Below are 27,937 nucleotides of genomic sequence, written 5' to 3'. Positions count from 1 at the left end.
ATTACCTAAAGGTGATTTGGCTGCACTGGGATTAAACATAGCTTTCGACTAAATCACAGACCTGATGCTTATCACTATAACACAAATATTAGGGATTGTTTCCAGACAGAACTCGAGAATTCTCTTCACACATAAATGATGTAACATTTAACATATATTTTAGTTTAAGCAAAGACTTCCTACTACATAATGACATTGTACACTGTAGAAATTATTTAAGGAAATAAACTTTTCATTGAATTTTCTGAGACATTTTTATCCGTGTCTTTGTTTTTAGCTTACAGGGGCATTTATGTGGCTGTTTGGCGACACCCTGTGGTGATGATATGCAACGTCAAGTAAATGAATCCAATCGTGGGAAATTGTTTTGTTACGTCATAAAATCTTGAAGTAAATTTGATGTTCTTTTTATTATGTACGACAATATTCTTTACGGAGGCTTAGAGGCAATGAAATTGAATAAAAATAATAAAAATACCTTGAATAAATATTTCTCAAGAGTACATGTTTGTGGAAACTATTTTTAAACCATTTTTAACATCAAATTGTGAAAACACGCAGCTTATATTACTGAAGAAAAAGCACAAGAACCTCCATCCTGAAGGTTTTCCAATATCAGAAAATGTACTTTTGTTAACACTGGAGACTCCTTCCACTAAGCTTCACCAACTCACCTAATAGAATGTTTTTGTCTTTTTATCCATTAACAATTTGCCAGTTTGTGTCATGGCTGCAAAACAAGTCCGCCGCTATTAACTTACTAAAAAGGATAAGAGAAGATAAGGACTAAAAAAAAAACAAACAAAAAAAAAAACTCCTCAATATTAAACATAACTACCAACAAATTAATAATGTATGTAGATCTACCAAACATGCTTAATCATGTAATGTCTGTTATTCAAAAAAATTCACAAGACTATAATTTATAACAACGTGTTTATTTTCAATTTTCAAATTTTGGACATTTCCTTCATCCTCAACACACACGTCTCTTGTGTTCATCCACTAAACTCATGGTATGAAACCACATCATTTACAAAAATGGAAAATTATACAAAAAAAAAAAAAAAAAAAATAGGGAAGAAATTTTCACAACCGTGCTGCTCAGAGCTTCAGTATTTTTGGATTTGTTTCAGGGCAGAAGAAAGAACATAGATAACAGATCAAGTGCCAAGAATGCAGAAGGACAGAAGTATTTCAGGAGATATGACAAAAAAACAGCTCTCTCCTGAAAGGATCCCATCACAAAAAACAAACAAAACGTGAAATGGACAAAACTGCATATAAAACCCAGGACTTGAGGCATTTCCCTGGCGATGAGAAACAAAGGAAAATCTTTGACAGATGAGTAAATGTGTATGTGCACACCCTTCTTACACAGCCTATAGGATGAAAAAGGCACAACACACACTGTAAGGTGGCCGGTAGTGGTCACGCAGGTTAAACGTGAGTGTGTGTGGATGAGAGGGCATGGGGGTGTATCTAGGTGCGTAACGGCACAGCATGCGTCTCGTGTGCTTTAGAGAGCGTCGAGGAGGCCGTCGATGCGCGAGATCAGCTCCTGTCTCTTGCCGGTCAGCAATTTCTCAGACGTAACATATGCGTCCTTCTTCATCTTCCCTGTCACGAGGCGCTCAGACTCCTGACAGAACTGCAACACCAGTTCCTTCACTTGGCCGTCCAGCTTCTGGATCTCTGCCACCTGAGAGAACAACATTTTGCAAAGTTACTTCCAGCACAGCAAAATAAATAAACAAAATTTCAACAATTTCACTCGTGTGACCTCGAGTTCCAGGATTGTTCATCAGTTTAATTTGTACCTTCTCAGCCAGGTCAGATCCTTCAGATTTAAGGCGGGCCTGCAGGCCAGTGATATCATTAGTGAGGGTGCGATGCTCGGCTTCCAAATGCTTGCGACCCCCGTTGAGGGCACCGGTGTCACGTGACTGCTTGTAGCGGTTCACTACCTCATCCATGTGTCTGTACAGTCCGAGCCTCTTATTGACCAGAGTCAGGACCTGCTCTGTGATGGAGGCCACTTTCATCCGTACCTCTGCTGCAGGGTCCTAGAGGAGAGATAAAGGAGCTTGTTTAAAGAAGAATATCCAAAGAGGACCGATATCTGGATGATATTGTATTCCTGAGATGTGTAACTTTGGAGGCAGCACGTGTGTTTTCTCCATTTCCACATGATCACATGACAAGATGATGTAATTAGATTAGTACTAATACTGCAGCGGAAGGAATCATCCACACCTTGGTGATGGAGAAGTCCAGACGAACGTAAACAATGACGGTGAAGAACAAGATGTAGAATGCTCCGACCACCAGCAAAGGCTCCTGCAGCATCAGGATCTTATTGAAGGTGTAGTGAACCTGGAAAGGTAAAAACACACAAAATTAAAAAAACTAGGAGAATCATTTTTAGTGATGCAAAACCGCACAAACTACAAACTGACAGCTGTAACTTATTCTTTGTAAAAATTCTTTGTAAACCACTTAAACTTATAGGAAACTTCAACATCCCAACGATCTGACCCAATGAAACGAGACTTTTGGCATCACTGTCACGTTAATGGGAGACGTTTGGTAAAGTGTGCCCTTTCATTTATACTCCATATCCTTACCACCATGTCCTGAATGTGCTGTTCCACCAGGTTTTTCTTAGTGGCCACCAGAACAGGCCTGCCAAAGGTGTCCAGGTAGGTGTAGTGCAGCTGGTCAGAACTCCGCTCGATGGGGTATGGAGTCTCCAGATGCACATTCCTGATGAAAATAGCAGATTTTGTGTGGAATTTACTAAACATTAGGATGGGAATTGCTGATCTGTTACGCAAACACACAAACATGACATACCTTGCTCCTTCTGGAAGAATGAGTTTGACGGTAAGTTGGTCGATAACCTGATCATCATACACGTGATCGACCAGGCGCATTTTCAAAGCATACTGATCACCTGCGGAGCAAAAAATATGCAAGAAAAATAAAAATAAAAAAAATATTAATAAGCTCTTGAATATTCAAGAGTCAAGTTAAAAGTCGAGAATATTAAAAGGCACAGCTGACAATTGTTACAAGGGTCCAAATTAATATATATTTTTTTTGTTTTTACGATTTTTAATAAAAACGTTGTGTGATGCAAGCTCAGCAATTTGAAGCTATCATGAGGAAGGACGCACCCAAGGTGTAGAGATACTCGTAGCTGGGCAGATTGTAGCCGATGATGTAGTGCGTCTTCCACCCTCCGAACAGGGGGAAGCGAGGACGGACTTCGACCTCAACCGAGTCTTCCAGGACCTGCAGGTGCGAGGTGGAGATGTTCCCGATCTCATCCCTGTAGTACACGTCTTGGGCAGAGGCAGGGAGGATCGTCTGGAAGAAGAGGAATTTGAGCGAGGGAGAAAACAGAAAAAAAAATACCAGCCCTCTCAAAAGATAGCATGTAAAGCAGTATCATTTAAGATGGTAAGCAACCATCCGGAACCAGATCAAACCTTGAAGGATTTGATGGAGGAGATGCCACTGTCAGACTGTCTCTGATAGTCGTAGCGAGAGAACGGTCCCTTCAGGTAAGCCCCTGTGTGTCTCAGGTCGATAGTTTCCTCCACGGCGATGTTGCCCCAGTGAGAAACCTCGATGGTGCGTGTGATGCTGCTGATGGTGAGGAATGGGTTGTTGTTCTCATAGTGGATCTTCATGGTGTCCTACAGTGTAAAAAATAAAGCAAAACAGGTGCACACTCAGTCTTAAACATAAAAGATTCTACAATCCAAACTAGGTAGGATTCCCAGACAGCAAACACACATACTTCTTAAAATGTATCCAAAATGAATGAAATCCTTGCATGATAATATATCAATATAGTCAGGTGGCTGATGAATAGAATCTTGTTTGGAGTAAAATATAAACTTATGTTTGAAAGTGCAAGAAAGGAAGAGGGAGGGGAAGAAAGAACTAAGTTAACGAACAAGAAAATACAATAAAAAGCCATGAGATGCTCCATTACATCCTGGTTACCTGACTGAATGCAGGGACGTCCTTGAAAGGGCCGTACTCGATCACCTCATCGTTTTTACTCGGGTTGCCAAGCTTGGTGTAGCTCTCGACGGTTTTGGAGGCGAGGCGCACGCGGGTGGTCTGGCTACGGGTAGGATACGCCGAATACAGGTAGTGATTGCCCTGGAACACCACCAGCTGCCTCTCGGCCTGCGTGATGTGAGTGGGGAAAGGAGTGAGCACGTGGCTGAACACCGTCTCCACCTTCACACGCAGCTTAGCGCCGGCTGCCAGAGCAGAGGGCAGCTGTGCCTGGAAGAACTTCCCGCTGCAAGAGAACGAGAGACAGTGAGCGAGAAGGAAAAGTGTGACTGACATGGTGTTAAAAAGCTCAGACAGGCATAACTAAGCAGTTGTTCTATCCACAACAATTTCCTTTCTGTCTAAAACACATTCTTCAAGCAATACCCTGTTATGCAAACAGACATATATGCAGATTTGCTTATGGTGACATTTAGTGACTCCTTAATGTCTTTTTGAGCTTGCATTTGCTCATCTCCCTAAAAGCAGGGGAACATCACTCACCTCTGTCCTTTAATGGTCGTCTCCTTCAATTCTAAAGCTTCATCTTCCTCCTCTTCACCTTTTACCTGGTTATAACAGGAGAGTGTAAAATTGTGTGCACTTTGTATTGAACTCAAACAGGAAGTCACTTCAGATTGATCCCAGGTGGTGAACACGACGTCAATAACTTAAAGGCACATGCATTATAAAAGAAAAAAAAAAAACAACAACAAACACTTGGTTTTAACAATGTGACTGTTTACATTATAATTATGGTTATAGTATGTTATTTTTCCTGTATAGTTTGCTAAATTGCTGCGCGCGTGCAATAAGAACGCGGAAGTGTCTCCTTCATACAGCGCTTACGTGTCACGCTCACAGTGGAGCTCTGCAAACGCACGCGCTAATGCTAACGTTGTCAAACACAAAGTAAATAATATTTCTTTGATAAAATTAATAAAAACAAACTTCTAGCATTAATATTTTGCACCCTCCGTCCAGTCAAGTTTATTATATAAGCTTGGACGGTGTTTTAACGACGCATTAACGATTAGCTAACTTAGCTAAAGTAGCTAGCGCTAATAAAGAGTAAACACTAGCTAGTAAACAGATAATCTGGCGTTGTAAAAGTTTTACATGCAAATGTGGTTAAGTGGTTAAATTATTGGTTGTGGTAGAAATCAGTCATTAATATGATTATTTACGAGCTAATTTAGTCGAGTTAGCACCGGTAGCTAGTAAGCTAGCGAAACGGCTTCGGTTGTGTTTCAAATACATTCATGTTCCCTACATAGGTGGGTCAGTAATACTGGCGCCCACACCCTATGTAGTGAACTTTATCTTTAATAAGGGGGTATTTGGGACACAGCCATTGTTTCAGCCTGGATCTGCTGTAACGTTACAGATTTTCAGTGATATTCTTAGCTACTTACGGACGCTCCGACGTAGGCGAGGTGTGGAGCGAGTTCGGGCTCCAGGGCGAGGATAAAGCTCTGCGCTGCGGAGTTCCCGTGGTTCGCCAGGAGGATTTCTGCGGATATTTTAGCGAGGTGCGAGCCGAGATCCACCGTCCGCTTCACCTCCTCATTCACCAAGCCGTCAGCCCAAACTCCACACAGCAAACCGCCGAAAAACAACAACCAGCGACACGAACACAGCGTCATCACTCTTCTCTGCATGTTTGAATGCTTATATTACCAAATTTCTTTTAGCCAACAGAAATATGAATGAGACGGCGCAGTGCAGAAAGGCCCTGTCCGTCCTATGCTGCTGCAGCCAGCTGTTGTTTTCCCACCCGTAGTCCAACAAACCGGGCTGGGATTGGCTAGCTCTAAGCGCTCACACGCGTGTCACTGATTGGACAAGCCTGCTAAGACTGGGAATGCTAACCAATCATAGAGCAGGAGGCCGGACTCCTCTGAATACGGGTAGGACTGCTGGAAGGATGACGCTTCATTCATTCATTAATGCAGTCATTGACGCAAAAATAAACAAAATAAACGAAATTATAAACGCAAATTTCTCTTTTTGTTTGGTACAAATAGTTTTGCAGAATTTTAGATATACAAGAGGACAAATATGTATCAAATGTGTCAATTTTTTTGTAATCAATTTACAACAGTAAAGATGCACTGCTTATGTCCCCTTTTAAAACTGTTTTTAAATTGTTACCTAAAAAAAGAAAGAGCAAAAAGTATTGAGAATGGCAGTTTTATTGAAGCACGGACTCAGCGGCAAATGATATTCGCTCTATGAAGTTCACCTAAATGAAAATATATGAAGACCGCACTTTTTTGTGAAAAAACCCCAAAACAAAACACCTACTTCTTGTAGGAAACCACGATACTGAACTAAAGCTGCATTTCAAAATGCTTACAGGCAACAATAAGACAATTTTACTTTCCTAAACAAGGACATAAAGTCATCGACGACTGTTTCACAACTGTATGAAAGTCTCTATCTTAGAAATGGTGCATGGAAAATGAAGGCATGAACAAACACAGAAGATTTCATGAAAATCTCTTATGTTAGAACAACAGTTAATAACAAACTAAAACACAAATTCGTTCAAAGTGCTAGGAGTCGAATCACACACACGGACACGGAGGACTACGGTGGACGTTTTACAAAATAACATTCATACTCTAAAAGTGACTCTTGTGTTAGCTGATGAAAAGGAATGAATCATTTCAATGGATCGTGTCAGACCTCAGAGTGCCACACTGGAGTGTTATCTTCACGCGAAGCCCCCGATTGAACTCATCCAGTTAAACCCGATGAGTCGAATCGGATCTGTTAGCAGGCCTCACTGTGGCACTCAGGTGCATGTTTAAATGTTTTGGATGTTGTACGTTTGTCTGATGTTTATCGTGTCTTTTAACATGAGGTCTCTCAGGCGCCACAGGGCGTCGGCCATGGTACTGTGTGCCCCTTTGCTCTTCAGCCAGTGAGACGGAAGTCTGCTCTCCTGTTCTTTTGTGAGGCGGACATCTTTCCTTCGAGCTGACAAGGCACAGACGCACAAAAAAATAAGACGTTTTGCTCACACTGTAATTCTAATGTGTGTAATTTAAGTGGCAAATAAATAACTATATTAAAGAAACTATATTTTTCAATTAAACAATAATGATGCAATTGTTCTGGCTTTCCCCCAGTGTCACCCTGGTTTTGGTGGATCATTTCAGTTAAGTACAGAAGATCTGGACCGAGGTAGTGCACTTGCTGCTGGAGTCATGAAGATTTTCCAGTGCTCATCTTAGGACTCTTAATCACCGGCTGCTCTCACTAAACCCCCTTTCAACACGCTCTCTATACGTGTACATTGTAATGATCTCTTAAATCCTCACCTGACAGACTCTGGTCCCATTTGCTGACCGTAGACGACTCCGCGTTGAGCCCCTCTATGTACCTCAGGTAGGCCTCAGAGTGGAGGAGCCGTTGTGGTTTCGGTGGAGGAGCCACAAATATTGGGGTGGATGGTTGCTGGAGGGAGGGCTGGCCCACCTGTCCTTGTCCTGGGTAAGGGGGTGGGGCCTGTTGATTGGCACCAATCATACCTGCCTATAGAGGCACAGAGAGACACACAGGCTCTGAAATGTGCACCAGTGAAATTCCTGAAATCCTCATTAGTTACCTTTGCTACCATGACAACCAAGAAGACTTTACATTTATCTTAATTGTGTCTGTGTGGTGCTTTGAGCCTTGTCTTTTTTTCACAATTTAAAAAAATAGTGTGCAGGGGCGCACGGTGGCTTAGTGGTTAGCACGTTCGCCTCACACCTCCAGGGTTGGGGGTCCGATTCCCGCCTCCGCCTTGTGTGTGTGGAGTTTGCATGTTCTCCCCGTGCCTCTGGGGTTTCCTCCGGGTACTCCGGTTTCCTCCCCCGGTCCAAAGACATGCATGGTAGGTTGATTGGCATCTCTGGAAAATTGTCCGTAGTGTGAGTGCGTGAGTGAAGGAGAGTGTGTGTGCCCTGTGATGGGTTGGCGTATCCTGCCTTGATGCTTGATGACGCCTGAGGCACAGGCTCCCCGTGACCCGAGGTAGTTCGGATAAGCGGTAGAAAATGAATGAATGAACGAATGAAAAAAATAGTGTAGTATGAAGCCTCACCCTTTAAATAAAAAAAATAACATAACTAGGCTAATAAACAATAATTTTCTCTTTCTTACTTTCTTTCTTCCCTCTCTTCTTTTTTTCATCCCCACTTTGGAGTGGCTTTAACAGGCCATAAAATATCATGTTGTATATTACTAACAAAGTACTTATTGTCTGTTGACGATCAGGCTGCGTCTGAGGTTCGGTTGTAGACAAACAAAAGTTTCCTTCATACTGTATCTCTGTGCACTTCTTGTATGTCTGTATACTTTACCTGGGCTCCATAAGGGTTTGCTGCAGATCCAGGGCCCATTCCATTCATACCTGGAAAAACATTTTCAGCAAACACACACACAGTGAATAAAAGCACTGATTCGGTGTGTATTTGCAACTAGCTCCTCCTACTAAAGTGAACACAATCGGTGCTAGTTGCAGCACAGATTTACAAAATGTCTGACGCCTAAAGTATGCTACTGAAAAAATATCTGACTAGCACATTAAATTGTTATATATTGTTGATACTAGCTACTACAGCCCTCTTTTGTGGAGTTATTCTCAACAGAAGCTATTTCTCATGACCAGCTCGGGCCGGTCAGTTCGAGCACCTGAGCCTATGGTACAGGTAGCCCCTCTGGTTTGAGTTCGAGAGGCAGACGGGAAGCAACTGCACAGCTGGAGTGGGCATGTGGCTGTCCTTACCCGGGTACGGCATGCCAGGGAAGCCATACATGCCCGGAGGGAGATAGCGGTGTAAGAGAGGCAGGAAATGCGGCGGTATGCCAGCCATGCTAACAATGCCATCATCTGGACCTTGCAGCGGCAGCATGGGTGGCCAAAGAAGGCTACCCATCATGCCTCAGGCGAGTGAAAGGAAGGAAGATGGCAACACAAACACACACACACAAAAAAAAAAAAACATGCATCAGTAAGACATGCAGCTAAGTATGGAGAAGGAAATCATACTCTGTGTCGAACAAAAGAAAGCAAACTGTCTCAGGCATGTTAAAACAGCTAAGCGTTACATACGTATTTTGATACAGCTCATGCACATGCAACAGATTTGGAGATTTGGAACACGGTGGATGTATGATGCTGCATTCAATATTACAGTCAGTCGGAGGCAAATTATTAATTGTGAATTATAGAAAATGGAGACTGGAATGAAAAGGAAATGAGTTAGCAGTTAGGCTTCTCATTGCAGCTCTGTGTGGCACCAGTGTGGTGTTTCCACCAGCGTAGCTGAGAGGGGTTACCTGCCATAGGTGTCATGCTGTGGTTAAGCATCCTCATAGGGCTCGGAGGGGGAACCACCCCCATGAGCGCCCCTACTGGGGTACCTGCTCTCGGAGAGTTCTGCTGCTGAGCCGCTCTCTCGCGCTCCTGCTGCTCCGCCACTTTGGCTGCTCTCTCTGAAACACATACATGATTGACCCCAAGTGTTTTATCTTAAATGTTCTGATCTGGATTTCACATTGGATTGTAAAATTGTAAAAATGCATGTGCACTGGAAACTCATACCGTCAACTCAATCACTATTTTTGGAACTGACTATAAAGGAAACTTATAGTAGTATAATAGATGCAGTGCTGGAGAAAAGCTTTATCTCCTTGTTTTGTTTGTGTTTAGCAGAAGTACCGTTTAATGCCGTCTCACCTTCGTACTCTGCTTTCTTGGCCGACTCCAGATTTCTCCACTCGGTGCCCACGAGTCGGCTGAGCTCGCCGAAAGAGAAGTCCGGGTGCTGGGCCTTAATCACTGCCCGCATCTCGCTGCTGAACAGGATGTAACCGCTCATGTTGATCTTCCTCTTCGCGCCCTCCTTCTTCGACAGGCCCTTAAAGGATTTTGGTGTGGACTGTAGGACGAAAAGTTGAACAATGTACAGCATTATATATTTTATTTATTTATTCACTGATTTGATTTGGTTTGAACATGCTCCAGTGACCTGTATCGGCGTGTAAGACATCATGTCCATATCGCTATGTAGCGGCGCCTGGAGCTGAGACATTCCTTGGCCATCCAAACCGTCCCCATCGTCCTCACCCAGGTCTTCCAACTCTTCGTCTGTCATGTCGGCAAACTTGGCCTCCAGCTCCTCGATCTTCTTGTCCAGCAGAGGAGACGGTTCCTTCTGAGGCACGATCAGCTTCCTGTCTCGTAGCATTATTTACACAACAACAGCAGCCTTTGTATTAATGCACGTGTTATAATAAGCTGGAATTTCTATAGAAAATGTTTCAGTTACTTTCTACAAGATGTTTGTTTAGAATTTTTGGAAGGAGTGTCAGTGCTTTGAAACAGTCAGATTAGGATTTTTTGGTTCAGGCTTGAACATTAAGTTCTTTAATAATTAAAAGTTGCAAATCAAATTTAATAAAACACTAAAGGATTCGCTGTCGTAGGTAGAAAAGAAACAACAACTCCGGCCTTGCAACGGCTTCCCAACACATCGACTTTTTAATTAGTTACATAACGTAGGGAACTGACCTAAAGTAATAGATTTCATCCTCGACTACTTTGGCAGAGAGGGAGAATCGCTTCAGCCCTTTAAACTTCTTCATCTGCTTCTCGCTCTCAATGTAACGACTCTCACACAGCAACACGTCATCTTCAGGCACTTCGGTCGGACGGCACGACAGGTAGTCTTTAAACGAGGACACCGTGCACTTCCCTAAAGAACAGACAAACTGGGTGTGAGACAAACGTTTTTTCTCTAGAATGAAAAAATTGGTTCTACTTTCTTCTAACTATCCAAAGCTGACTTGTATAGCTCATAGGCAGAGAAGTAAAGAATACCAGTAATGCAGGTCATGGGACAGGTCTCCTCCAGGTTGCTTAGAAACACCTCCTTTTTATAGAACATCTTAGTGGGCTCGTGTTCGGTCTCCTCGGGATAGATGAAGATCGGCCCGAAAAAGTAGGCGGCCCCGTCCCGCACCCACATCTTCTCAATCCTACAAGGCATCCAACACGTATTGATTGCACGGAGGTTCATAAGAAACCACATACAGCAGAACCAGGGACGTCCTTGAATGTACAAAACAAAAAATCATAAAGTGCATCCGTGTTAACGGTCTACCTGCCCACACGGTGGCGCACTAGGCCGTGGGAGCGGATGTAGACGCAGTCTCCTACTTTGAGCCACGTGTTGTTGTAGCAGAGCTGATCATAATACTGACAGGCCGGCTCACCGTTGCTCATTTCCACGGGAACGTCCTCCCTCTCCTGCATGCAAATCAGACTTTTTATTATTCACACTGCGGTCACTTGTGATTTCTGTTCCTTCTGTGTAGCCCTCCGTACTTCCTTGAATTCGGACACTATTTAAATAACTCCCTCAAACAACAAATAACCTTCTGATCATGGCACAATCGTGCATCTTCGGTTCTGCCGTCTCTCATTTCTGATTCTCACCTTATCGATTGTCGAGGTCATAATTTTGTTGTCTTCTGTCGGCTCGGCAGCTTTTTCGCTTTCGGGTTTGGGAGCAAACATAGAGGCCACCCGGACGACCGGCAACGGCACATCACGGGGGACAAACTTGACCGAACTCAGAGGCATGGTCCACATCTTGATCTTTTTGAACGACTTGGTTTTGGCCGAGTAACGGGATTCACAGACGAACACGTCCTCGGCTCTGAAGCCCTCTGGGCTGAGCTTGAAGTATTCCTGAATAATAAGAAAAACAACAGCAGGGAAAATAAACAGATAGAGAAAACCTTCAAAGGGACCAGCGTTCTGCTATTTAGTTATCAGCGAGGTTAGACAACCAAAGTCAAAGACCCTACCTTAACAAACATGACAACACATTTGCCCAGGATTTTGTTAACAGGAATTTTGTTGTAGTAGTCGCTTTTGAAGACTTCCTTCTCCAGAAATTTGCGTGTGGCGAGATGGAAGGTCTCATTGGGTCTGTAAAACCAGCAGCCATAAAGCCATTTCTCTCCTACAGAAAAAAAAAAGATTCAGAAACATAGATCTGAAATCTTAAAAATCGAGTTTTTAGTCTATTCCAGCGTGCCCAATAGTATTCAAACCCTTTCCTATAGCTTTGCTGATGTAACCCACGTTCTGCGAATGTAGTACCTGTGTCGTCCTGCCAGAGGCGCTCTATACAGACGATGTGAGGTTGGAGGTTCGCTTCAGCAGGCTCTACGTAGACGTAGTCTCCTACGTGATACATTCTGTCGCGAAAACTGCAGTCCTGACTGTATGTACGCTGGAGACCTCCTTGCCAAGTCCCGGCAGACGATTCCTCACTTTTCTCTGCTTCTGGTGTGGGACGTTTAAGAGAAATAGTGATGATACCTGACTGTCTCTTTACTGAAGATCATATGATCGTATCTTAAGTAGCATGAGTGTATGATCCAAGATAAATTGGTACTTATCCACAAGAAAGTTGCAGATATTATTTCATTCATTCATCCATTCATTCATCTTCTACCGCTTATCCGAACTACCTCGGGTCACGGGGAGCCTGTGCCTATCTCAGGCGTCATTGGGCATCAAGGCAGGATACACCCTGGACGGAGTGCCAACCCATCGCAGGGCACACACACACACTCTCATTCACTCACGCAATCACACACTAGGGACAATTTTCCAGAGATGCCAATCAACCTACCATGCATGTCTTTGGACCGGGGGGAGGAAACCGGAGTACCCGGAGGAAACCCCCGAGGCACGGGGAGAACATGCAAACTCCACACACACAAGGTGGAGGCGGGAATCGAACCCCGACCCTGGAGGTGTGAGGCGAACGTGCTAACCACTAAGCCACCGTGCCCCCCCTGATATTATTTCATATAAATTTAAATACACAGATTCTAGTTTCGTTGTAAGGCAATGGATTATCATACTGTACCTTTTTTCTCCTCCTCCCTTTTAAGCTTGTCTTCCTCGAACTCCTTGGGCAGCTTCTCTTTCTTCTCCTTCTCCACATCACTGTGCAGGTGTTTGGAGGTGTAGCTGAGTGCCGGGGTGAGCAGGATCTCTCCGTTCTTACACAGTTCATCTCTGATCCGGATGAAGAAATGCTGCAGCTCCACCGCATCCTCAAAGATCTCGGAGTCCGTCCTGTGACAGAACCCCTTTGTTTATCAGCACTCTGAACAAATAAAAAAATCAAAAAAAAAAAAAAAAAAAAAAAAGAGAGTCTCTAGTCATTACGGAACCTTACCTATGCATTCTCCTGGCTTTCTCAAGCACTTCAAACATGTGGTCCTGGAAGACATCTAACCTCTTGTAGCGCCCTTTCTCTACGTTAGCCCTTATGATCTCGAAATTCAACCGAGGCCTGTCTGGATTGGCCGGGTCCTCAGCTGCGACCTCGGCCAGCGAGTCACTATAGCAACGACCTTCGTCATCTTGGTGACCCAGAACTGAAAAGAAGAGACTGCGAATGAGGTCCTGGATAATGCGAGGTACGTCTGGAACGTTAGAGTCGTCGCCTCCTTCCAAGTCCCTCCTGGTCTCCAGAAGGACCTTGTGAAGCACCAGAGCATCTTTGTAGATGAGAGACTCGGGTTCGTTATAGGTACACGCGTTGTTAAACATCAGCACCAGGTCCTCCACTAGAGCGTCCACGTCTTGGTACTTGTTGGCCAGCATGTGGCTTTTGATCCGCTCCATGTCTATAGGCCTCTTGATGGCCAGGTAGTAGTCTGGCAGTTCAGCTCGGGACGGAAGGCGCAGGAAGATGGTGCTGAGACGACGGCCTCGCTTGTCTGTGTAGTTCTTTACCGCCTCGTAGAGCTCGTTCAGCTTCTGCTGCAGAGGCGTCAGGTATTTGGACTTCTTTGGGGAGATGCCGCTCTTTCCTGGAATTACATATAGTATAATCTCAACTATAATGATGTCAACAACAGTAAGAAAAATCATTTAAAGAGGAGTTTTAATGCATTTTGCTTTGTACGAGATTAAATACATATCAGCTACTATTGAAATCTATTTCTGGGCCAGAAAAAGACAAACCCATGCTCTCATTTTTGTTCAGTGTATCTGCAGTGGTGTGTAGTTGATCTACAAAACGTTAGACTTCTAATAATACACAAAGGCTAAAAAAGAAGGTACAGTACACCGTCTGGCTTCTTTCTTTTTTTAACGTGTCCAAGAAACATACTTATTTTGAGTTTTGGCGAGATGATGTCATCATCTTCTGGCGCAGGCCCGAGTTCTCGCTTTTTCTCCTTTATAATCTTTTCCAGAGTGTTAGCGTCATTATACACCTACAGATAAACCAGTATGTAAGACTAGGACAACCAAAAATTCATTATTAAACAGGCTTATTTTTAATTTTTTGTTAGTGACCACAACACTGCATACACATATATTAGTGTGTCCTTAACACAGTGCTGCTGAATTCTCAATTCTGATCGATCAGAAAGTATATGTACTTGTCTGTAGGTAACAATCACTAAGATTCATGCCATACGAAAGGCTTTAAAAAGTGAAAACGTTGCACTTTCTGGGTTTCAGATAAGATGTGCCAAGAGGCTGGTGAGCAAGTGATTTGGTTATAAAAGGCTAAAAGCTACAATGGGCTCAATGCCAAATTGCTGTGTTGTTATTCAACACCTCTTGGTGTAAAGCCGCATCACACAGCCTCGTTAATGACAGCATGCCTCATAACGTTTATTCTTTCCTTTTCCCAATTCTGTTCCTATCAAAGCCGATTAAACTGAGACTTTAGTCTTTACGGTCCACCTGGGAGCCCTCTTCATTGTAGTGTCTCGCGTTGCGGAACATCAGCTTCATGTCCTCCAGCATGGCGTCCTCGTTGGCGTATCTGACTGTGCGGATGTTGTGTTCTATAGTGCGCAGGTCCATGGGCTCGAGTATGATCTTGTAGTAGTCTGGATAGTCTTTCTTAGAAGGTTTGACCATGAATAAGTCACAGAGTCGACGACCACTGCCCGCTTCTCGAGCCTCGGTCACGACCTGGTACAAAGTCTTCAAACGGTTCTTCTTCGTGTTCTTTTTATAACTGTGCGACATTCAATGAAAAAAATTAAAGTAAATAAAGAAAGTGTGCACTGCTTTATGGAAATGAATTGTTTAACCAGATTTCTGTCTATCATACCTCTTGCGTTTGGTGATGCTGCCATCTGACAGAGTAGAGGACAGCATACTATCACCATCCTCCTCTTCTCTTCTTCCTAGCTCTTTCCTTTTCAACTAAAACCCAAACGAACATATTTACATTCATATTCGAGTCAGTCAGGTTGATGATGAGCCAAGACTGATGTTACACCCAAAGGGAGTAAAAAAAAAAAAATGTAAGGACAGAACCTGAAGAATGTGCTGCAGTTTCAGAGCCCGTTTGTAGATGTGGGAGTTGGAGACGTTGTAGCGTTTTGCGTTTTCAAACATCACATTCAGATCAGCGTCCATCTGCTCCACGCTCTCGTATTCGTTATTCTTCATCTTATCGCTGAATACAGGAAGAACAGCTTCAAAGAAAATCTAGATGTAAAAAATGCTGTTTGCATAAGTATTCACCCACCCCCAGGGTTCAGAAGCTCCAGATGGAAGATATTAATTTGGCCTTCACTTGTGTACTATTAACAGATTTTCTGAACATGGACCACTTTGATCGGTAAACCGTCATTAAAGAGATTGTCAGTCTAAAGGAAAAGAGTGAAAATGAAGACTAAGGTGCAAACTAAAAAGGTTAAAGATAAGGAAATTGGTGTAAATTTATATCTAAGAGGTTGAAGATCTCAGTAGGATCTCGGGAACACAGTTGGATCAATAGTGTTTCAAAAAGGCCAATGTTGAACAGTAGTCAAGTGAAAGTCAAAATCTGACTCCTACTAATCTACGGCACTGATTCACTTCCAGTGTGAAAGCTCTGGTGTGTAGTGCTCCTGACTTTGAGTACTTTTAAATTAGAGGCTGATGGATGTAAGACCCAAACATTTTTAACCCAAAAACATCAGTAATTATCAGATGTGTAACTTTCTCAATTCCTACTGCTGGTTCTCAGTTCGTATTGCTTCAATCAATTCGTATTCAATGCATCATGGCATCGATAGCTTAGCCTTAGCTTAGTCAGTGTTTATATTTAGTCGTGTCTTTTGTTAATGGCTTCTCCCTTACGTAAAAGCTTAGATCTGGAAGGTTTGTGGGCACACATTGTTCTTGTTCGCAGATGTTTGGATGCTGTTTTCCGACATGGATAGCCAAAAGTTTTCCATTAACGTGCTGTGGTTGATACCACAGAGATGCCCTAAACATTTCTGTGGTTGATTTCTTGCTTCAAACACTTTCAAGTATTCATTACTCAGTAAATAACTTAGGATCCTAGAGATTTAGAGATAAAAATGAAATTAAAAATGACTCTGGTGCTTACTGATGATAATTCTGGGCAGTGTATGATTTCTATACTTTTCATACAGTCAATGACGGGTGATGGGTGGCTCATAATGGCACTAGAACAGGATGGGTCCTTCTGAGCATTTCTTCCACATGTGATCTCAGGAAGTTTTTCCCATGGTTGTTCATCTAAATCTAAATGCATATCTGGATTTACAAAGCTGCTTTGTCTTGATTTCCATTGTTAAAATTGGAGAATACCTATAAATATATACATAACCTGAAATATTAGAGTGCTTGTGCATTGGCTTAGAGAAACCACTTAAATTACCCAGAAAAATTACCCAGAAAAATATTACCAACCATTACCAGCTGAGAAATGAGAACCAACATGGAAGATGGTTGACCCAATACTAAGCAATTACCAAGTGGGGCGCTTTCCTTAAAATAAACTAAAGCACAGGTGGAGCTAGTAGCAACTGATTACAATTAAGCTGACGTGATCTGGAGCCCTCTGGTGGCAGAAGCCGGTCTAGCGCTGCTGCTGTTTGCTCTCTAGTCCCCTTTACAAAGCAAAGACAAGACGTCTTACATAGCATTGCTTTAAATAAATAAATAAATTAATTAATTAATCAATCAATCAATCAACAGCTATGCATGCTAGTGAATCCCTGAATATGAACTATAAGTATTAAAATATAACTGTTGTAAGTAGATGCATTAGTTCCTAGGGTTAGGGTTAGGGTTCGAGCTAACGCACATGCATGTGGGTAGTGTAGCCCTGCCATACCGAATTTGCTGGAGGGAAATGGGCTGGCTAATCTGCTGGTAGTAGTCTGGGTAGTCTTTCCTGGAGGGCAGCTGAAGAAAAGGCTCAGCTATAAGCTGCCCTTGACTGTTTCTGCCTCCTCGTATAGCCTCGTACATCTGGAAGATGGGATTGGACATGTCCATGTTGGAGTGGATGCTCTCAGCTTCTGATTCGCCCTCGTCATAATGCACCGAGCCTTAGTTAAAAGAATAGCAGCAAAGAATTGGTCAGACAGGCAGTTTTAGGAAACTTTTGACATTTGAACTTATACCCTGCTGTAACTGTAAACCAGTCATAACCAGTAACAAAAGGTAGGTACCGGTGAGAATGCCGTCTTCATCGCTCTCTGAGCCGTACTGTAAAGCCATGGTAATCGAAGAGAGTCTGTCTCCATGCACGGATTTTCTGTTCCTAATGAGCCCAAAACAAAACAATAGTTTTACTGCTCTGTCTGCCTGCTTTTTGCTTTACAGAAATAAAAGAAACATGTCTGACAGGGCTGACCTGATACGGATGCTGCTTTTTATAGGCTCCATGTGCTCGAGCTCCATCTTCCTCTGGGAAAAGATCTTTTTGATCGTGTTCGAGTCCTGTGGGTTCATCGTGACAAGTTATTCTGCTACGCTCAGAGAAGAAGTTAACGATCCGTGTAGCTGATTCATAATTATACATTATGCCACATGCTGCTTGTTCTGATATGGTACCGTTTCTATAGTAACAACAAATTTCACAGGGTTTTGTATGGCAAACATTCCCAACCTAAGCCTTTTAATAAACAGATTAAAAACAGATGTCGCTGAACAAAGAAAAACACATCATCATTGCTGTAAAAATAGTATGTTCAGGGAGGCATTTTATTCCTTGCTTATAACAGTGTCGCATTTTATACATTACCTTGAAGACCTGAGAACCAGGCTCGTTGTACGTTTTAGCGTTTTTGACTAGCAGGTCAATGTCTTTAGACATATGATTCACGCTTTTGTAGTAGCCAATCTGGAAGGGAAACAGATCTCATTTCATGAAATGCTGAAATGGAACATTGTCAAATATCTGGCATGTCATTTGTACTAGAGATACCTGTATCCGCTGCGCAATGGCCTTGAGATCTATCGGCTCTTTGATAATAGTGTAATAATCCGGATATTGCTGCAAATGAAACAAGCAAAACAGTAAAAATATATTCTGAAAATAGAACCATGTATGTTATATGTTAGGTTTATTCCTACTATTTTAGAAGGAAGTCTTTGGAAGAGTTCGCTGACGAGTCGTCCGTGTTCGGTGTGTCTCAACACCGTGTCGAGCAGCTGCTCCAAAACCTCCTTAAGACTTGCTGCAGCCTGAGGAACAAGTGAACACAATTTATTTCTCCAGCTCACACAAGAGAGATTTATTCACGTAATCACAAACACAGTTTGAAAATATTTTCTGTCCACTCTCGCCTCGTCCTCCATGGCGCCTCCTGGAGTCTCTCGAGCGTCGTCACCATCATCGTCGTCTTCGTCGTAGTCTCCTCGCTGCACAAACTCGTTCTTGGTGCGAATGTAAAGGTCCCATAACTTACATGCAGCTCGGTACTCTGGGGTTTCGGGCTGGGAATAAAACAAGAGGATTAACTTTTTGTTTGTTTGTTTGTTTATCATAGCGCATCATTTTATGTCCCATATTAAAAAATGAGAATGAGAAAATATATCCAGTACTCACTCGCCCAACCTGGAATGCACAATTAATTAAAATCATAATATCATAATATATTAACACAATATAACAGAATCAAACAATAATATATAATATGATTTTGATTAAACTTTAAATTATTCAACCTATAGAGTATAAGGGCAAAATATGTTTTACACCTTATATATTTTAAATATTTATTAATTAATAATTAATATTATTATTATTAAAAATATGAGATATATATATATATATATATATATATATATATATATATATATATATATATATATATATATATATGTATATATATATAATTTATTTATTTATTTATTTCATAAAGGGTGCCAATAAATCTGCATTTGACCAAACGTGAATGGTATCTTAATGTGATATATATTTATTAGTTTAGCTAATAAACTCTGTGTAGAACGATGAGCTACCTTGTAGTAGGTCTTAGTGTTGTTAAAGAGGAGCTGGAAATCGAGCGTGAGCTGTTCCACGTCGTCGTACTCCTCCATCTTCAGCTTCTGCTGGATCTTCATCATGTCTATAGGCTGCGTCACTACGTCGTAGTAATCAGGCTGGTTCCTTAGGGGGAGAAATGGCTGAGGATTATTATACACTAATAATTCTTCACTTAGATTTCTCAGACAGACTGTTTAGAGAGCACTTTGAGCACTTTATTAGGAACACCTGTCCACCTCCTCATCCAGGGTATTATCTAATCAGCCAATCATGGGTTGAATCTTTGAAACATTAAATTGAGGCTGTTTTGAGTATAGTGTTCCTGATAAACCAGTTTTGTGTGTTTCACCTTCTCTTTGGTGCTCTGATGAAGAGTTCACAAAGCATCCTGCCTTGTTCATCCTTATAGTCTCTGATAGTGTTGTAAAGTTCATGACACACTGCAATCTGAGGGGTAGGAAACAGACAGAACAGTGCATGGAACACAAAGGAAACAAGCAGCTATTTGCCAAAATGAAGCTAATCTAGAACAGAGCTTAAGAACAGAGTTAGTTTAATACTGGAAAAAGATGTACGGATTGTACAAAGACCACACATGCCCATAAAGACCTTGCACTCTCATGTGCAGAAACATCTGACAGATTGATCTGTTGATTTCTTGGACCTGATTAGCTAGAAGGTTTTACTTAATTGTCCATAACAGCAGCTCTGAGAGTAGATCAAATCACCAGTTTATATAGAAGAAAGAAATCTATTTTGGTAGATTCAGATTCAGATCCAGTAGATCCAGTGTCAGCGCTTTGTAAATAGTATGATTTCCACCACAGGAAAGTCTTCCTGACTTTCTGGGTTACTCCGTAACATAAGTCGTGTTGTTTTGACTTACTGTCTTTCAGAGAACGTGATAATGGGAACTGACATGATTTAGTCTACAACATGGAATGTAGCTGTAAACGGATAAGATTTACGAGATGCTAACTTTCTAAACTATAATGGAAAAATAAATCCATGGTTTATATTGTATAGGATTTGAGCTGAGCTCACAGGATCAACCGTAGGAATGTTTGCTGTTCTTCTTCTCTTGCGGCCGGACGAGGAGGTCGGCCCCGGCTGGCTGTCCTCAAAGTCTCCACCGCTCACGCTGCTGGACGGGGACGTGGCCCGCCTTCGCTTAGAGCCCATGGTGGAGTTGAAGCTGGAGGTTCCTAGATGAAAAACGAACAAAACTTCAGGCACTAAAATGAAAAATCCTTGAAATACGTGGCTCGTAGAGGCAACAGGCTGAATACATTCCAGCTTCTCCCGGGGGATCCCCAGACGTCTGCAAGTCAACTCCGATATCTAATATCTCCAGCAAGACGTGAACGATACCATGGGGTATCCTTCTAAGGTGTCTTAACCACCTCAATTGTCTCCTACGGGTTTATAAAGAGTTATAAACGGCTCGAATTCCAGATTATTATGTCCTTTAGGGAGAAAGCTCATTTCTGTCCCACATCTTCTTTGTTTTGGTCTCTAGGCACAAATGAAATCAGTAAATATAATCCTTATAGTATTGGTCATCTAATCTTGTTGTGACTATACAGTGCTTTAACTAGGAAGTAGTGCAGTGTGTCTTTACACTGTGTTGAATATGATGTGTTTTCCTAAATCTAATCTATATGTCATACACACCATAACAGCTCACGTATAAGGCTGCAAACACGCATGTATGCATATTTACTTTGCAGAGATAAATGCATGCACAGAAAATACTCATAAACCTTTGAATAAACCCGGATTTTGCTGATATAATTAGTGATGCAGCACCGTTATGTGCGGCTGAGATGAAGGCTTTGGATGACAGGTCTTCTGTCGCTACGGTACACAAACACAAAGGCAGCGTCCAAAACAGCATACTAACGTCCTACATAGCACGTCAAAGCACCGCGCCGTTTTTAACTACTGTATTATTACTCGCACACTATCCAGTACGCTAGTGTGCATCTTCAGACGTAGCCGAGTTAGCAGTTAGCCGATGATTGTTCTTCACCGGCGCTTTTCTATTCAACACCGGAGATGATATCTAACCGTGAACAGCTAAAGTGGTGGGGAAAAAACTCACTCGGGGCAACACGACCTTACCTGCAGTTTCTTTTCAGCCTTCTTTGCGAATGTAGGCAAAACATTCGCAAAACCCTGACTGATTTATTACGTGGGGGGGAAATTAACCATTTGGAGTGCGTTATTTTTTTCGCACCCGTATACCGACAGGTCCCGCCTCCTGCACTCGTATTGGCTAAAGTTGTCCGTGCAGACAAGACGACGTGTGATTGGGCACTTGGGAAGTCCTTAACCGTTTATCACCATAGCAACTATTACTCGTAAACAACGGCAATAAATAAAGTGCAAATACGTGTTAGATTTACTTTTTTCTCTCTAAAATGTGTAGTTTTTTTATCCTTTATTAAATTTAATATAAATATCAAGTATTTGGCTTTTAGTTCCAAATGTAAAAATTTTATCCAAAAATAAAAATTCTTCTTTTTCTTCTTCTTCTTCTTCTTATTATTATTATAATGAATAGTAGTAGTTGCAATATAATAAAAGAAGAAAAAAAATCAATTTGCAAACAGTGTCATATTAATAACAAAAAAACAGCAAGAAATGATGCATTTTAGATACATTTACAATCAATCATGGGGGGGGGGGACGACGACAGAGACAGCCAGACAGAGAGAGAGAGAGAGAGAGAGAGAGAGAGAGAGAGAGAGAGAGAGAGAACAGGATTTTTTTTTCGAGCAATGCAAAGTAGAGTCTGTTTTTTATTTTTAATATTTATGTGCACTGAATAATAAACCTGGGAATGTAACGCTCAGTGCTGCTTGTAGACCAAACCTGATCTTATAGAGGCGGAGTTCGGCGCAATACAGGTGCGTAAAACACACGCGTTTGGAGTCAGCTAGCGCGAGCGTAAGCGGAAACGGAAACAAGCAGAACTAGTCAACTAAGCACGGAGAATCCGCACGTGAGGAAAGCGCGTGGCAACGACAACCATGAAACGACCAAGTAAGTACCGTTATAATACATTGTTTATTACAGTAACAAATGGCATATTTAAAGCTAATTGAAGGATGAACAATATTAGATTTATTTATTTTTGTCTGGTGAAGCGTTATACATTTCATACATATTTCTTGTTCTTTTTAGTTTGAGTGAGTGATGCAGTATAAGCTAAGACGCTAAGCTAGGAAGCTAAGCTATGAAGCTAAGCTAAGAAGCTAATCATGAAATACATAAAATTCTGTCTTTTTTTTTAAGAGTTAAAAAAGGCGAGTAAGCGCATGTCCTGCGCCAAACGCTATAAAATCCAGAAAAAGGTAAGCTGTCTCTGTCTGTCTGTCTGTCTGTCTGTCTGTCTGTCTGTCTGTCTGTGTGTCTGTCTGTGTGTCTGTCTGTGTGTCTGTCTGTGTGTCTGTCTGTGTGTCTGTCTGTGTGTCTCACTGTCTCTCTCACTGTCTCTCTCACTGTCTCTCTCACTGTCTCTCTCACTGTCTCTCTCACTCTCACTGTCTCTCTCACTCTCACTGTCTCTCTCACTCTCACTGTCTCTCTCTCTCTCACTGTCTCTCTCTCTCTCACTGTCTCTCTCTCTCTCACTGTCTCTCTCTCACTGTCTCTCTCTCGCTGTCGCTGTCTCTTCTTCGCTGTCTCTTCTTCGCTGTCTCTTCTTCGCTGTCTCTTCTTCGCTGTCTCTTCTTCGCTGTCTCTTCTTCGCTGTCTCTTCTTCGCTGTCTCGCTGTCTGTCTCTGTCTCGCTGTCTGTCTCTTTCTCGCTGTCTCTCGCTCTCGCTGTCTCTCGCTCTCGCTGTCTCTCGCTCTCGCTGTCTCTCGCTCTCGCTGTCTCTTGCTGTCTCTCGCTCTATATATATACACACACACACAATGTGGTTATGTAGTTAGTTCAATGGTTATTTCCCTCTGCTACTGTTTCAGTATGTTTTGCTTTATTTCACACCACAAATACACCCTTTTTTGATATCTTCGTGCACTTCTTAGGGTATGAAATAACACGTTCTCCTCTCATAAATTGAGTTCTATATGACCAGTGACGTACATTAGAGTTTAGATTTCCCATTTTGGATCTTTACTTTCTCCTGTTCGTAGGTTCGAGAGCATCACAGAAAACTCAGAAAAGAGGGGAAGAAGACCGGAATCAGGCGAAAGATCAAGAAGGACATTGGTGTCCCAAACAGCGCGCCGTTTAAAGAGGAAGTCCTCAGAGAAGCAGAGGAAAGAAAGCAAGAGGTGCACCAGAATGACGTGTTAGACTCTTTTACAATTATGTATTATTCTGTTTCCACATCTGACCCTTCTGTTTTGGTTTCTTTGCATGGTGCAGCTTGAAGAGCTGAAGGAGAAGAACAGACTAGCGAAGCAGAAAGAGCGAGCAGAGAAAAAACTGAAGGGCAAAGAGGAAAAAAGTGAGGCCACGCCGGCAAAGAAACAGAGAGTGAAAAAGGTGATTTGTCGTTTTTCTATTTAAAGGGTATTGTGAAGCAATGTTTTTGTAAAAGATTTATCCATTCACTCCCAGTTTGCACATATAAGAGAGGCTTCTAATCAATTCTAATCAAGAGTATTTCTGAAGCCCTTATTATCAGAATTGTCTATGTGGCTACTTGTTTTGCGCCAGTCAGATGTTCTGCAAATGCAGTTTTTTAATAATCAATCATTACACCATTTATTGTCTGTGTACGTTTACAAGGCAGAGCGACGTCTCCAGTAACAAGCGACACCGGTCACACGAATGCAGGGATTTTGTGCTCTCTGCCATGTAAGATGTTACTGATGTGATTTATTAACGCGTTCGTCCTTGTTGCATTTTGCAGCAGGAGAAAGTAAAAGCACAGAGAGAAAAAAGGGCGGCTGTTGGCAAAGCAAAAAGCTCAAAGAAGTTCAGATGCAGTGAAGTGAATAAGGTAAAATGGACACCGACTCATTTTGACCATTTAAAAACCGTTATTTTGTTATTATACAGGAGGCAAATTCTACATCAGGACGGTCACTTGTGTTCTGTTTGTGCTCACTGTGTTCTGTCCTGCTCAGGTTATTGAAGCTTCTGATGTGATATTGGAAGTCCTGGATGCCAGGGACCCTATGGGCTGCCGCTGTCCTCAGCTGGAGGAAGCCGTGTTAAGGCACGAGGGAAAGAAACGGCTGCTGTTTATACTAAACAAGATCGGTATGTAACTAGTGTGCTGTACAATGAGACTTGAGATAACAGAGAAATAAAAAAAAAAAAAAAAGATCCCTGAGCCGTTTTTTTCGTTCTACCGTTAGATCTTGTGCCCAAAAACATTCTGGAGAAATGGGTTCAGTATCTTCAAGCACAATGCCCTACGTTTCTCTTCAAATCATCCGTACAACTCCAGGACAAGACTGTGGTATGTTTAAACCAGAAACTCGTGCCCATTTGGAGCTCTGGAGTATTTCTGCTGATGACTATAATACGTTTGTTTGTTGGATTGTTCTAGCTTGAGAAGAAGAAGAGAGCTGCCAATGATCGCATTGACTACAGCAGAGCAACAATGTCCTTAGGCTCTGATTCTCTCATGCAGACACTCAACCTGTTGGCCAGCACCCAAGACACGGAGACTATGCTCATAGTCGGTGTCGTCGGTAAGTCGGTGAATTTCACATCTCAATCTCGCGTTCTGATTCTCGATTCCTGAGGTGACACATTCGAAAATAAGCATTGTTTAAACGGCGATGATGTGCATCCGTTCAGGTTTCCCGAATGTTGGAAAGAGCAGCATCATCAACACTTTAAAAGGCATCAGAGCATGTAACGCTGGAGTAGAGCGAGGACTGACCAAGTGAGTTTGTTTATAGTAGTCTTGGCTAAACTTCACAGGCTCCCAATTCAGTCTAAAGCACAAACACGCATACAGATTAACCATTGTTCAACACTGACTCTGAGCATTCAGAGCAAACTTCTTGTTACACATGAATTAATTACTGTTAATACCCCTTAATTTCCCAGCACACTTTTATTAGGGACGAAATTAGCTTGTTGGAGTCTGTGACTGGAACTGGACTGGGAGCCTCTGCTGTTTATTTCTTACACAGGGCACAAATCTTATGAAGCGTGATGAACTGTATTGATCTGACCATGACCATGGAGTCTGAACTCAATCCAACACTGAGCTTCAAAGTGTACATTTTTTAAAACATAGCAAGAAATAAAGCGCTGGGGTTGAGAATGTACTGTCGTGTTATCATCCAGGTGTATGCAGGAAGTACATGTCTCCAAAAAGGTGAAGATGCTCGACAGCCCAGCCATAGTGGCAGCTCCATGTAACTCTGGTGACAAGCTGGCTCTGAGGAGCATGCAGGCAGATGATAAAGAGGTGAATCCTCTCGAAACTGTCAAGGCCTTGTTGAAACAGTGCGACCAGCAGCAGGTGAGTAGAAACAAATGAGTGACGTGCTTGTCTTTCTTTTCATTTTTTTTTTTTTTTTTTTTTTTAAATCTACTTAGCACATTATTAGTCTATGAAGTTGTCTCTCTTCTATAAACACAGAAAATGTTAAAGGTTTCCGTTCTCATAAAGTCTACACTTAAAGCGGCATTCATCTGCAGTCAGAAATGGGAATACTTTACAAAGTCCAGTTCTTAAACAAAATGGTAACATTTTAAATTATATCATTGCTTCCAGATAAATCATTAAGTCATATCCGTTTCATCTTCAGATCATGTTGCACTACAACGTCCCCAAGTACAAAAACTCGCTGGATTTCTTGACCTTATTCGCCAAGAAGCGTGGCTTGCTACAGAAAGGTTTGCTGCCCAATACAGAGCAGGCTGCAACACTGTTTCTCAAGGACTGGACCGGGTGAGCTGCTTGTTTTTACAACAAGTACTACTCAATAATGCTTTGTTGTTATTCATTACTAGTATCATGTGTTTACATGTTGGTCATGGAGTACAGAATAATATCAAAAATTGAGTGATGTGTTTCTTTACCAGAGCGAAACTGAACTACAGTACTACAGTACCAGAGACAGGACGCCTCCCTCCACACCTCACTAAATCCATGGTTACAGAAATGCACACGGGTCTGGAGTTGGATGCTATAAAATCACACACCAAACAGATTATTAAACGTACGTTTCGTCTCCTGTTTTCCGTCTCTCATTTTAGTTAATCGTTATCTTGTGCTGAATTTAGAAAGATTACTGCTTCGTAGCTGATTTGCCAAATCTGCTTGTTATAGATGTTAATGTAGTGGTTTTTTTTTTGTTTGTTTTTTTTTTTGCCCCCTCCCCCTTTAGGTTTGTGTGCTCCAAAACTGTTGACCACTATAACGCTCAACTCGAAGGGCATGACTGATGGAATTCTGAATGTCGGTGAACTCCCAGAGGAAAAACACACACTGGAGGAGAAGGAAGATGATGAGGATGATGGGGAGGAGGAAGAGGACATCTTGGTTGAGGAAACGGAAGAAATGGAGGACATTGAGGAGGTACAGTATAAACGAGACCGAGAGCAAATGCACATAATGGGTGAAACTGTTAATTTTTTAGCCAAACAATAATAGAAAAATGACCAAATATATAGTTGGTGCATAAATCTTGGGTTAAATAAACTGGAAGTCATCTAAAGTCTTCGCTTTAATTCCTCCAATTTTAGTTTACAGACGCGTTAGAAGTGATGAGTCATGATGAATCCATTGTGTCATATATGCTTGATGACCTTCTAATCCAACTCTGAACTCATCAATATTACCAATCTTTGCTACATCACTGCTGCTTGACCTTACGGAACCAGACCGGTCTTTGTTTATGGCTTCTTCAGTCTCATCATGTTTTTTTTTTTTTTTTTTTCTTGAAACATTTTAGATCGAGACTCCTGTATCAAAGCAGACCCCAAGTCAGAAAACATGTAAGTAGTGAAGAGTTTTATCTTCTATCACATTCTGTTAACTGGGAAAATTTAAGTAAGAGGTGCGACGGTCACTTGTCTTGTCTCACGTAGGTAAACAGAAGCAAGGAAACAAAAACACTGCTTCTGTCAACATTGATCTGTTGGCTGGGGAGAAGAAGGACGATAACGACGCCTACGATTTCAGCACAGACTTTGTATAAGATGTTAGCCAGTGTGTCGACTTGGTATATCTATGACAGAGCTACAATCCTTTGAAACATCTGGCTGAAAACACATCTGTCAGCCTGTCTGTACCAGTTGTATATATGATGGATAATTAAACTTTTAATTTTCTCTACTTTAAGTCCTGACTCTCGTTTTTAAACGTCTGCAAACTAGTGCCGGTTCAAATCTACAACCATGCAAGCAGACCTTTATTGTAACAAGTGCTTGAAATAATAATGGCACCTACAGTAGTGTTATTTCTTCAAAATGCAGTTTCTATCTCAGACCTGTTGCATTTTCAATGCTGATTGGTCATTTTGTATAACAGCTTGTATATGTAAATGTGATTTGCTAAAAGAACCAAACTTTATGGGAAA

The 27,937-nt window shown here is 41.9% G+C and overlaps 3 protein-coding genes across 3 annotated transcripts; 1 reads left to right on the top strand and 2 right to left on the bottom strand.

Annotated features, from left to right (window-relative positions):
• Window positions 1-919: 919 nt before the first annotated feature.
• rpn1 (ribophorin I) lies at window positions 920-5,871 on the bottom strand. Its single transcript, XM_060858026.1, has 10 exons — window positions 5,493-5,871; window positions 4,582-4,646; window positions 4,018-4,324; window positions 3,495-3,704; window positions 3,180-3,372; window positions 2,857-2,956; window positions 2,628-2,766; window positions 2,257-2,376; window positions 1,821-2,066; window positions 920-1,702 (listed from the first exon to the last, which is right to left on the bottom strand). The coding sequence occupies exons 1-10, from the start codon at window positions 5,736-5,738 to the stop codon at window positions 1,520-1,522; spliced, it is 1,809 nt and encodes a 602-aa protein (XP_060714009.1). The 5' UTR covers window positions 5,739-5,871; the 3' UTR covers window positions 920-1,519.
• Window positions 5,872-6,276: 405 nt separating this feature from the next.
• Window positions 6,277-21,670, bottom strand: pbrm1 (polybromo 1). Its single transcript, XM_060857535.1, has 30 exons — window positions 21,552-21,670; window positions 20,472-20,632; window positions 19,777-19,874; window positions 19,403-19,550; window positions 18,725-18,874; window positions 18,512-18,622; window positions 18,363-18,431; window positions 18,180-18,278; window positions 17,790-17,875; window positions 17,605-17,696; window positions 17,265-17,481; window positions 15,449-15,590; window positions 15,240-15,334; window positions 14,864-15,143; window positions 14,280-14,385; window positions 13,338-13,977; window positions 13,023-13,234; window positions 12,245-12,430; window positions 11,947-12,104; window positions 11,573-11,827; window positions 11,238-11,383; window positions 10,955-11,112; window positions 10,646-10,829; window positions 10,104-10,308; window positions 9,812-10,013; window positions 9,412-9,567; window positions 8,858-9,013; window positions 8,433-8,482; window positions 7,407-7,620; window positions 6,277-7,062 (listed from the first exon to the last, which is right to left on the bottom strand). Exons 2-30 carry the CDS (start codon window positions 20,607-20,609, stop codon window positions 6,890-6,892), a joined length of 4,926 nt encoding a protein of 1,641 aa, XP_060713518.1. The 5' UTR covers window positions 20,610-20,632; window positions 21,552-21,670; the 3' UTR covers window positions 6,277-6,889.
• Window positions 21,671-22,358: 688 nt separating this feature from the next.
• gnl3 (G protein nucleolar 3) lies at window positions 22,359-27,699 on the top strand. Its single transcript, XM_060857536.1, has 15 exons — window positions 22,359-22,475; window positions 22,728-22,786; window positions 23,573-23,713; window positions 23,808-23,927; window positions 24,298-24,387; window positions 24,515-24,650; window positions 24,749-24,852; window positions 24,943-25,087; window positions 25,197-25,284; window positions 25,695-25,872; window positions 26,162-26,304; window positions 26,439-26,575; window positions 26,744-26,934; window positions 27,311-27,353; window positions 27,447-27,699. Exons 1-15 carry the CDS (start codon window positions 22,463-22,465, stop codon window positions 27,554-27,556), a joined length of 1,698 nt encoding a protein of 565 aa, XP_060713519.1. The 5' UTR covers window positions 22,359-22,462; the 3' UTR covers window positions 27,557-27,699.
• Window positions 27,700-27,937: the final 238 nt, after the last annotated feature.

This window comes from Tachysurus vachellii, chromosome 22 (assembly GCF_030014155.1).
Source record: "Tachysurus vachellii isolate PV-2020 chromosome 22, HZAU_Pvac_v1, whole genome shotgun sequence".
NCBI classification, from domain to species: Eukaryota; Metazoa; Chordata; class Actinopteri; order Siluriformes; family Bagridae; genus Tachysurus; species Tachysurus vachellii.
The sequence above is the reverse complement of the archived record's forward strand: the minus strand, read 5'-3'. Positions and strand labels throughout refer to the sequence as shown.

Bases quoted from the DNA above. Each gene is read 5' to 3' on its own strand.
- rpn1 (XM_060858026.1), bottom strand. From the start codon at position 5,738: ATGCAGAGAAGAGTGATGACGCTGTGTTCGTGTCGCTGGTTGTTGTTT. The intron at 3,373-3,494 runs GTTTGATCTGGT...CTCTTCTTCCAG, and splicing joins CCTCCATCAAATCCTTCAAG to ACGATCCTCCCTGCCTCTGC. The intron at 2,067-2,256 runs GTGTGGATGATT...TCTCTCCTCTAG, and splicing joins TGGACTTCTCCATCACCAAG to GACCCTGCAGCAGAGGTACG.
- pbrm1 (XM_060857535.1), bottom strand. From the start codon at position 20,609: ATGGGCTCTAAGCGAAGGCGGGCCACGTCCCCGTCCAGCAGCGTGAGC. The intron at 11,384-11,572 runs GTGAGAATCAGA...ATTTGCATGCAG, and splicing joins TGACCTCGACAATCGATAAG to GAGAGGGAGGACGTTCCCGT. The intron at 7,063-7,406 runs GTGAGGATTTAA...GTGCCTTGTCAG, and splicing joins ATGGGACCAGAGTCTGTCAG to CTCGAAGGAAAGATGTCCGC.
- gnl3 (XM_060857536.1), top strand. The intron at 26,576-26,743 runs GTACGTTTCGTC...CTCCCCCTTTAG, and splicing joins CACCAAACAGATTATTAAAC to GTTTGTGTGCTCCAAAACTG. The intron at 27,354-27,446 runs GTAAGTAGTGAA...TGTCTCACGTAG, and splicing joins GACCCCAAGTCAGAAAACAT to GTAAACAGAAGCAAGGAAAC.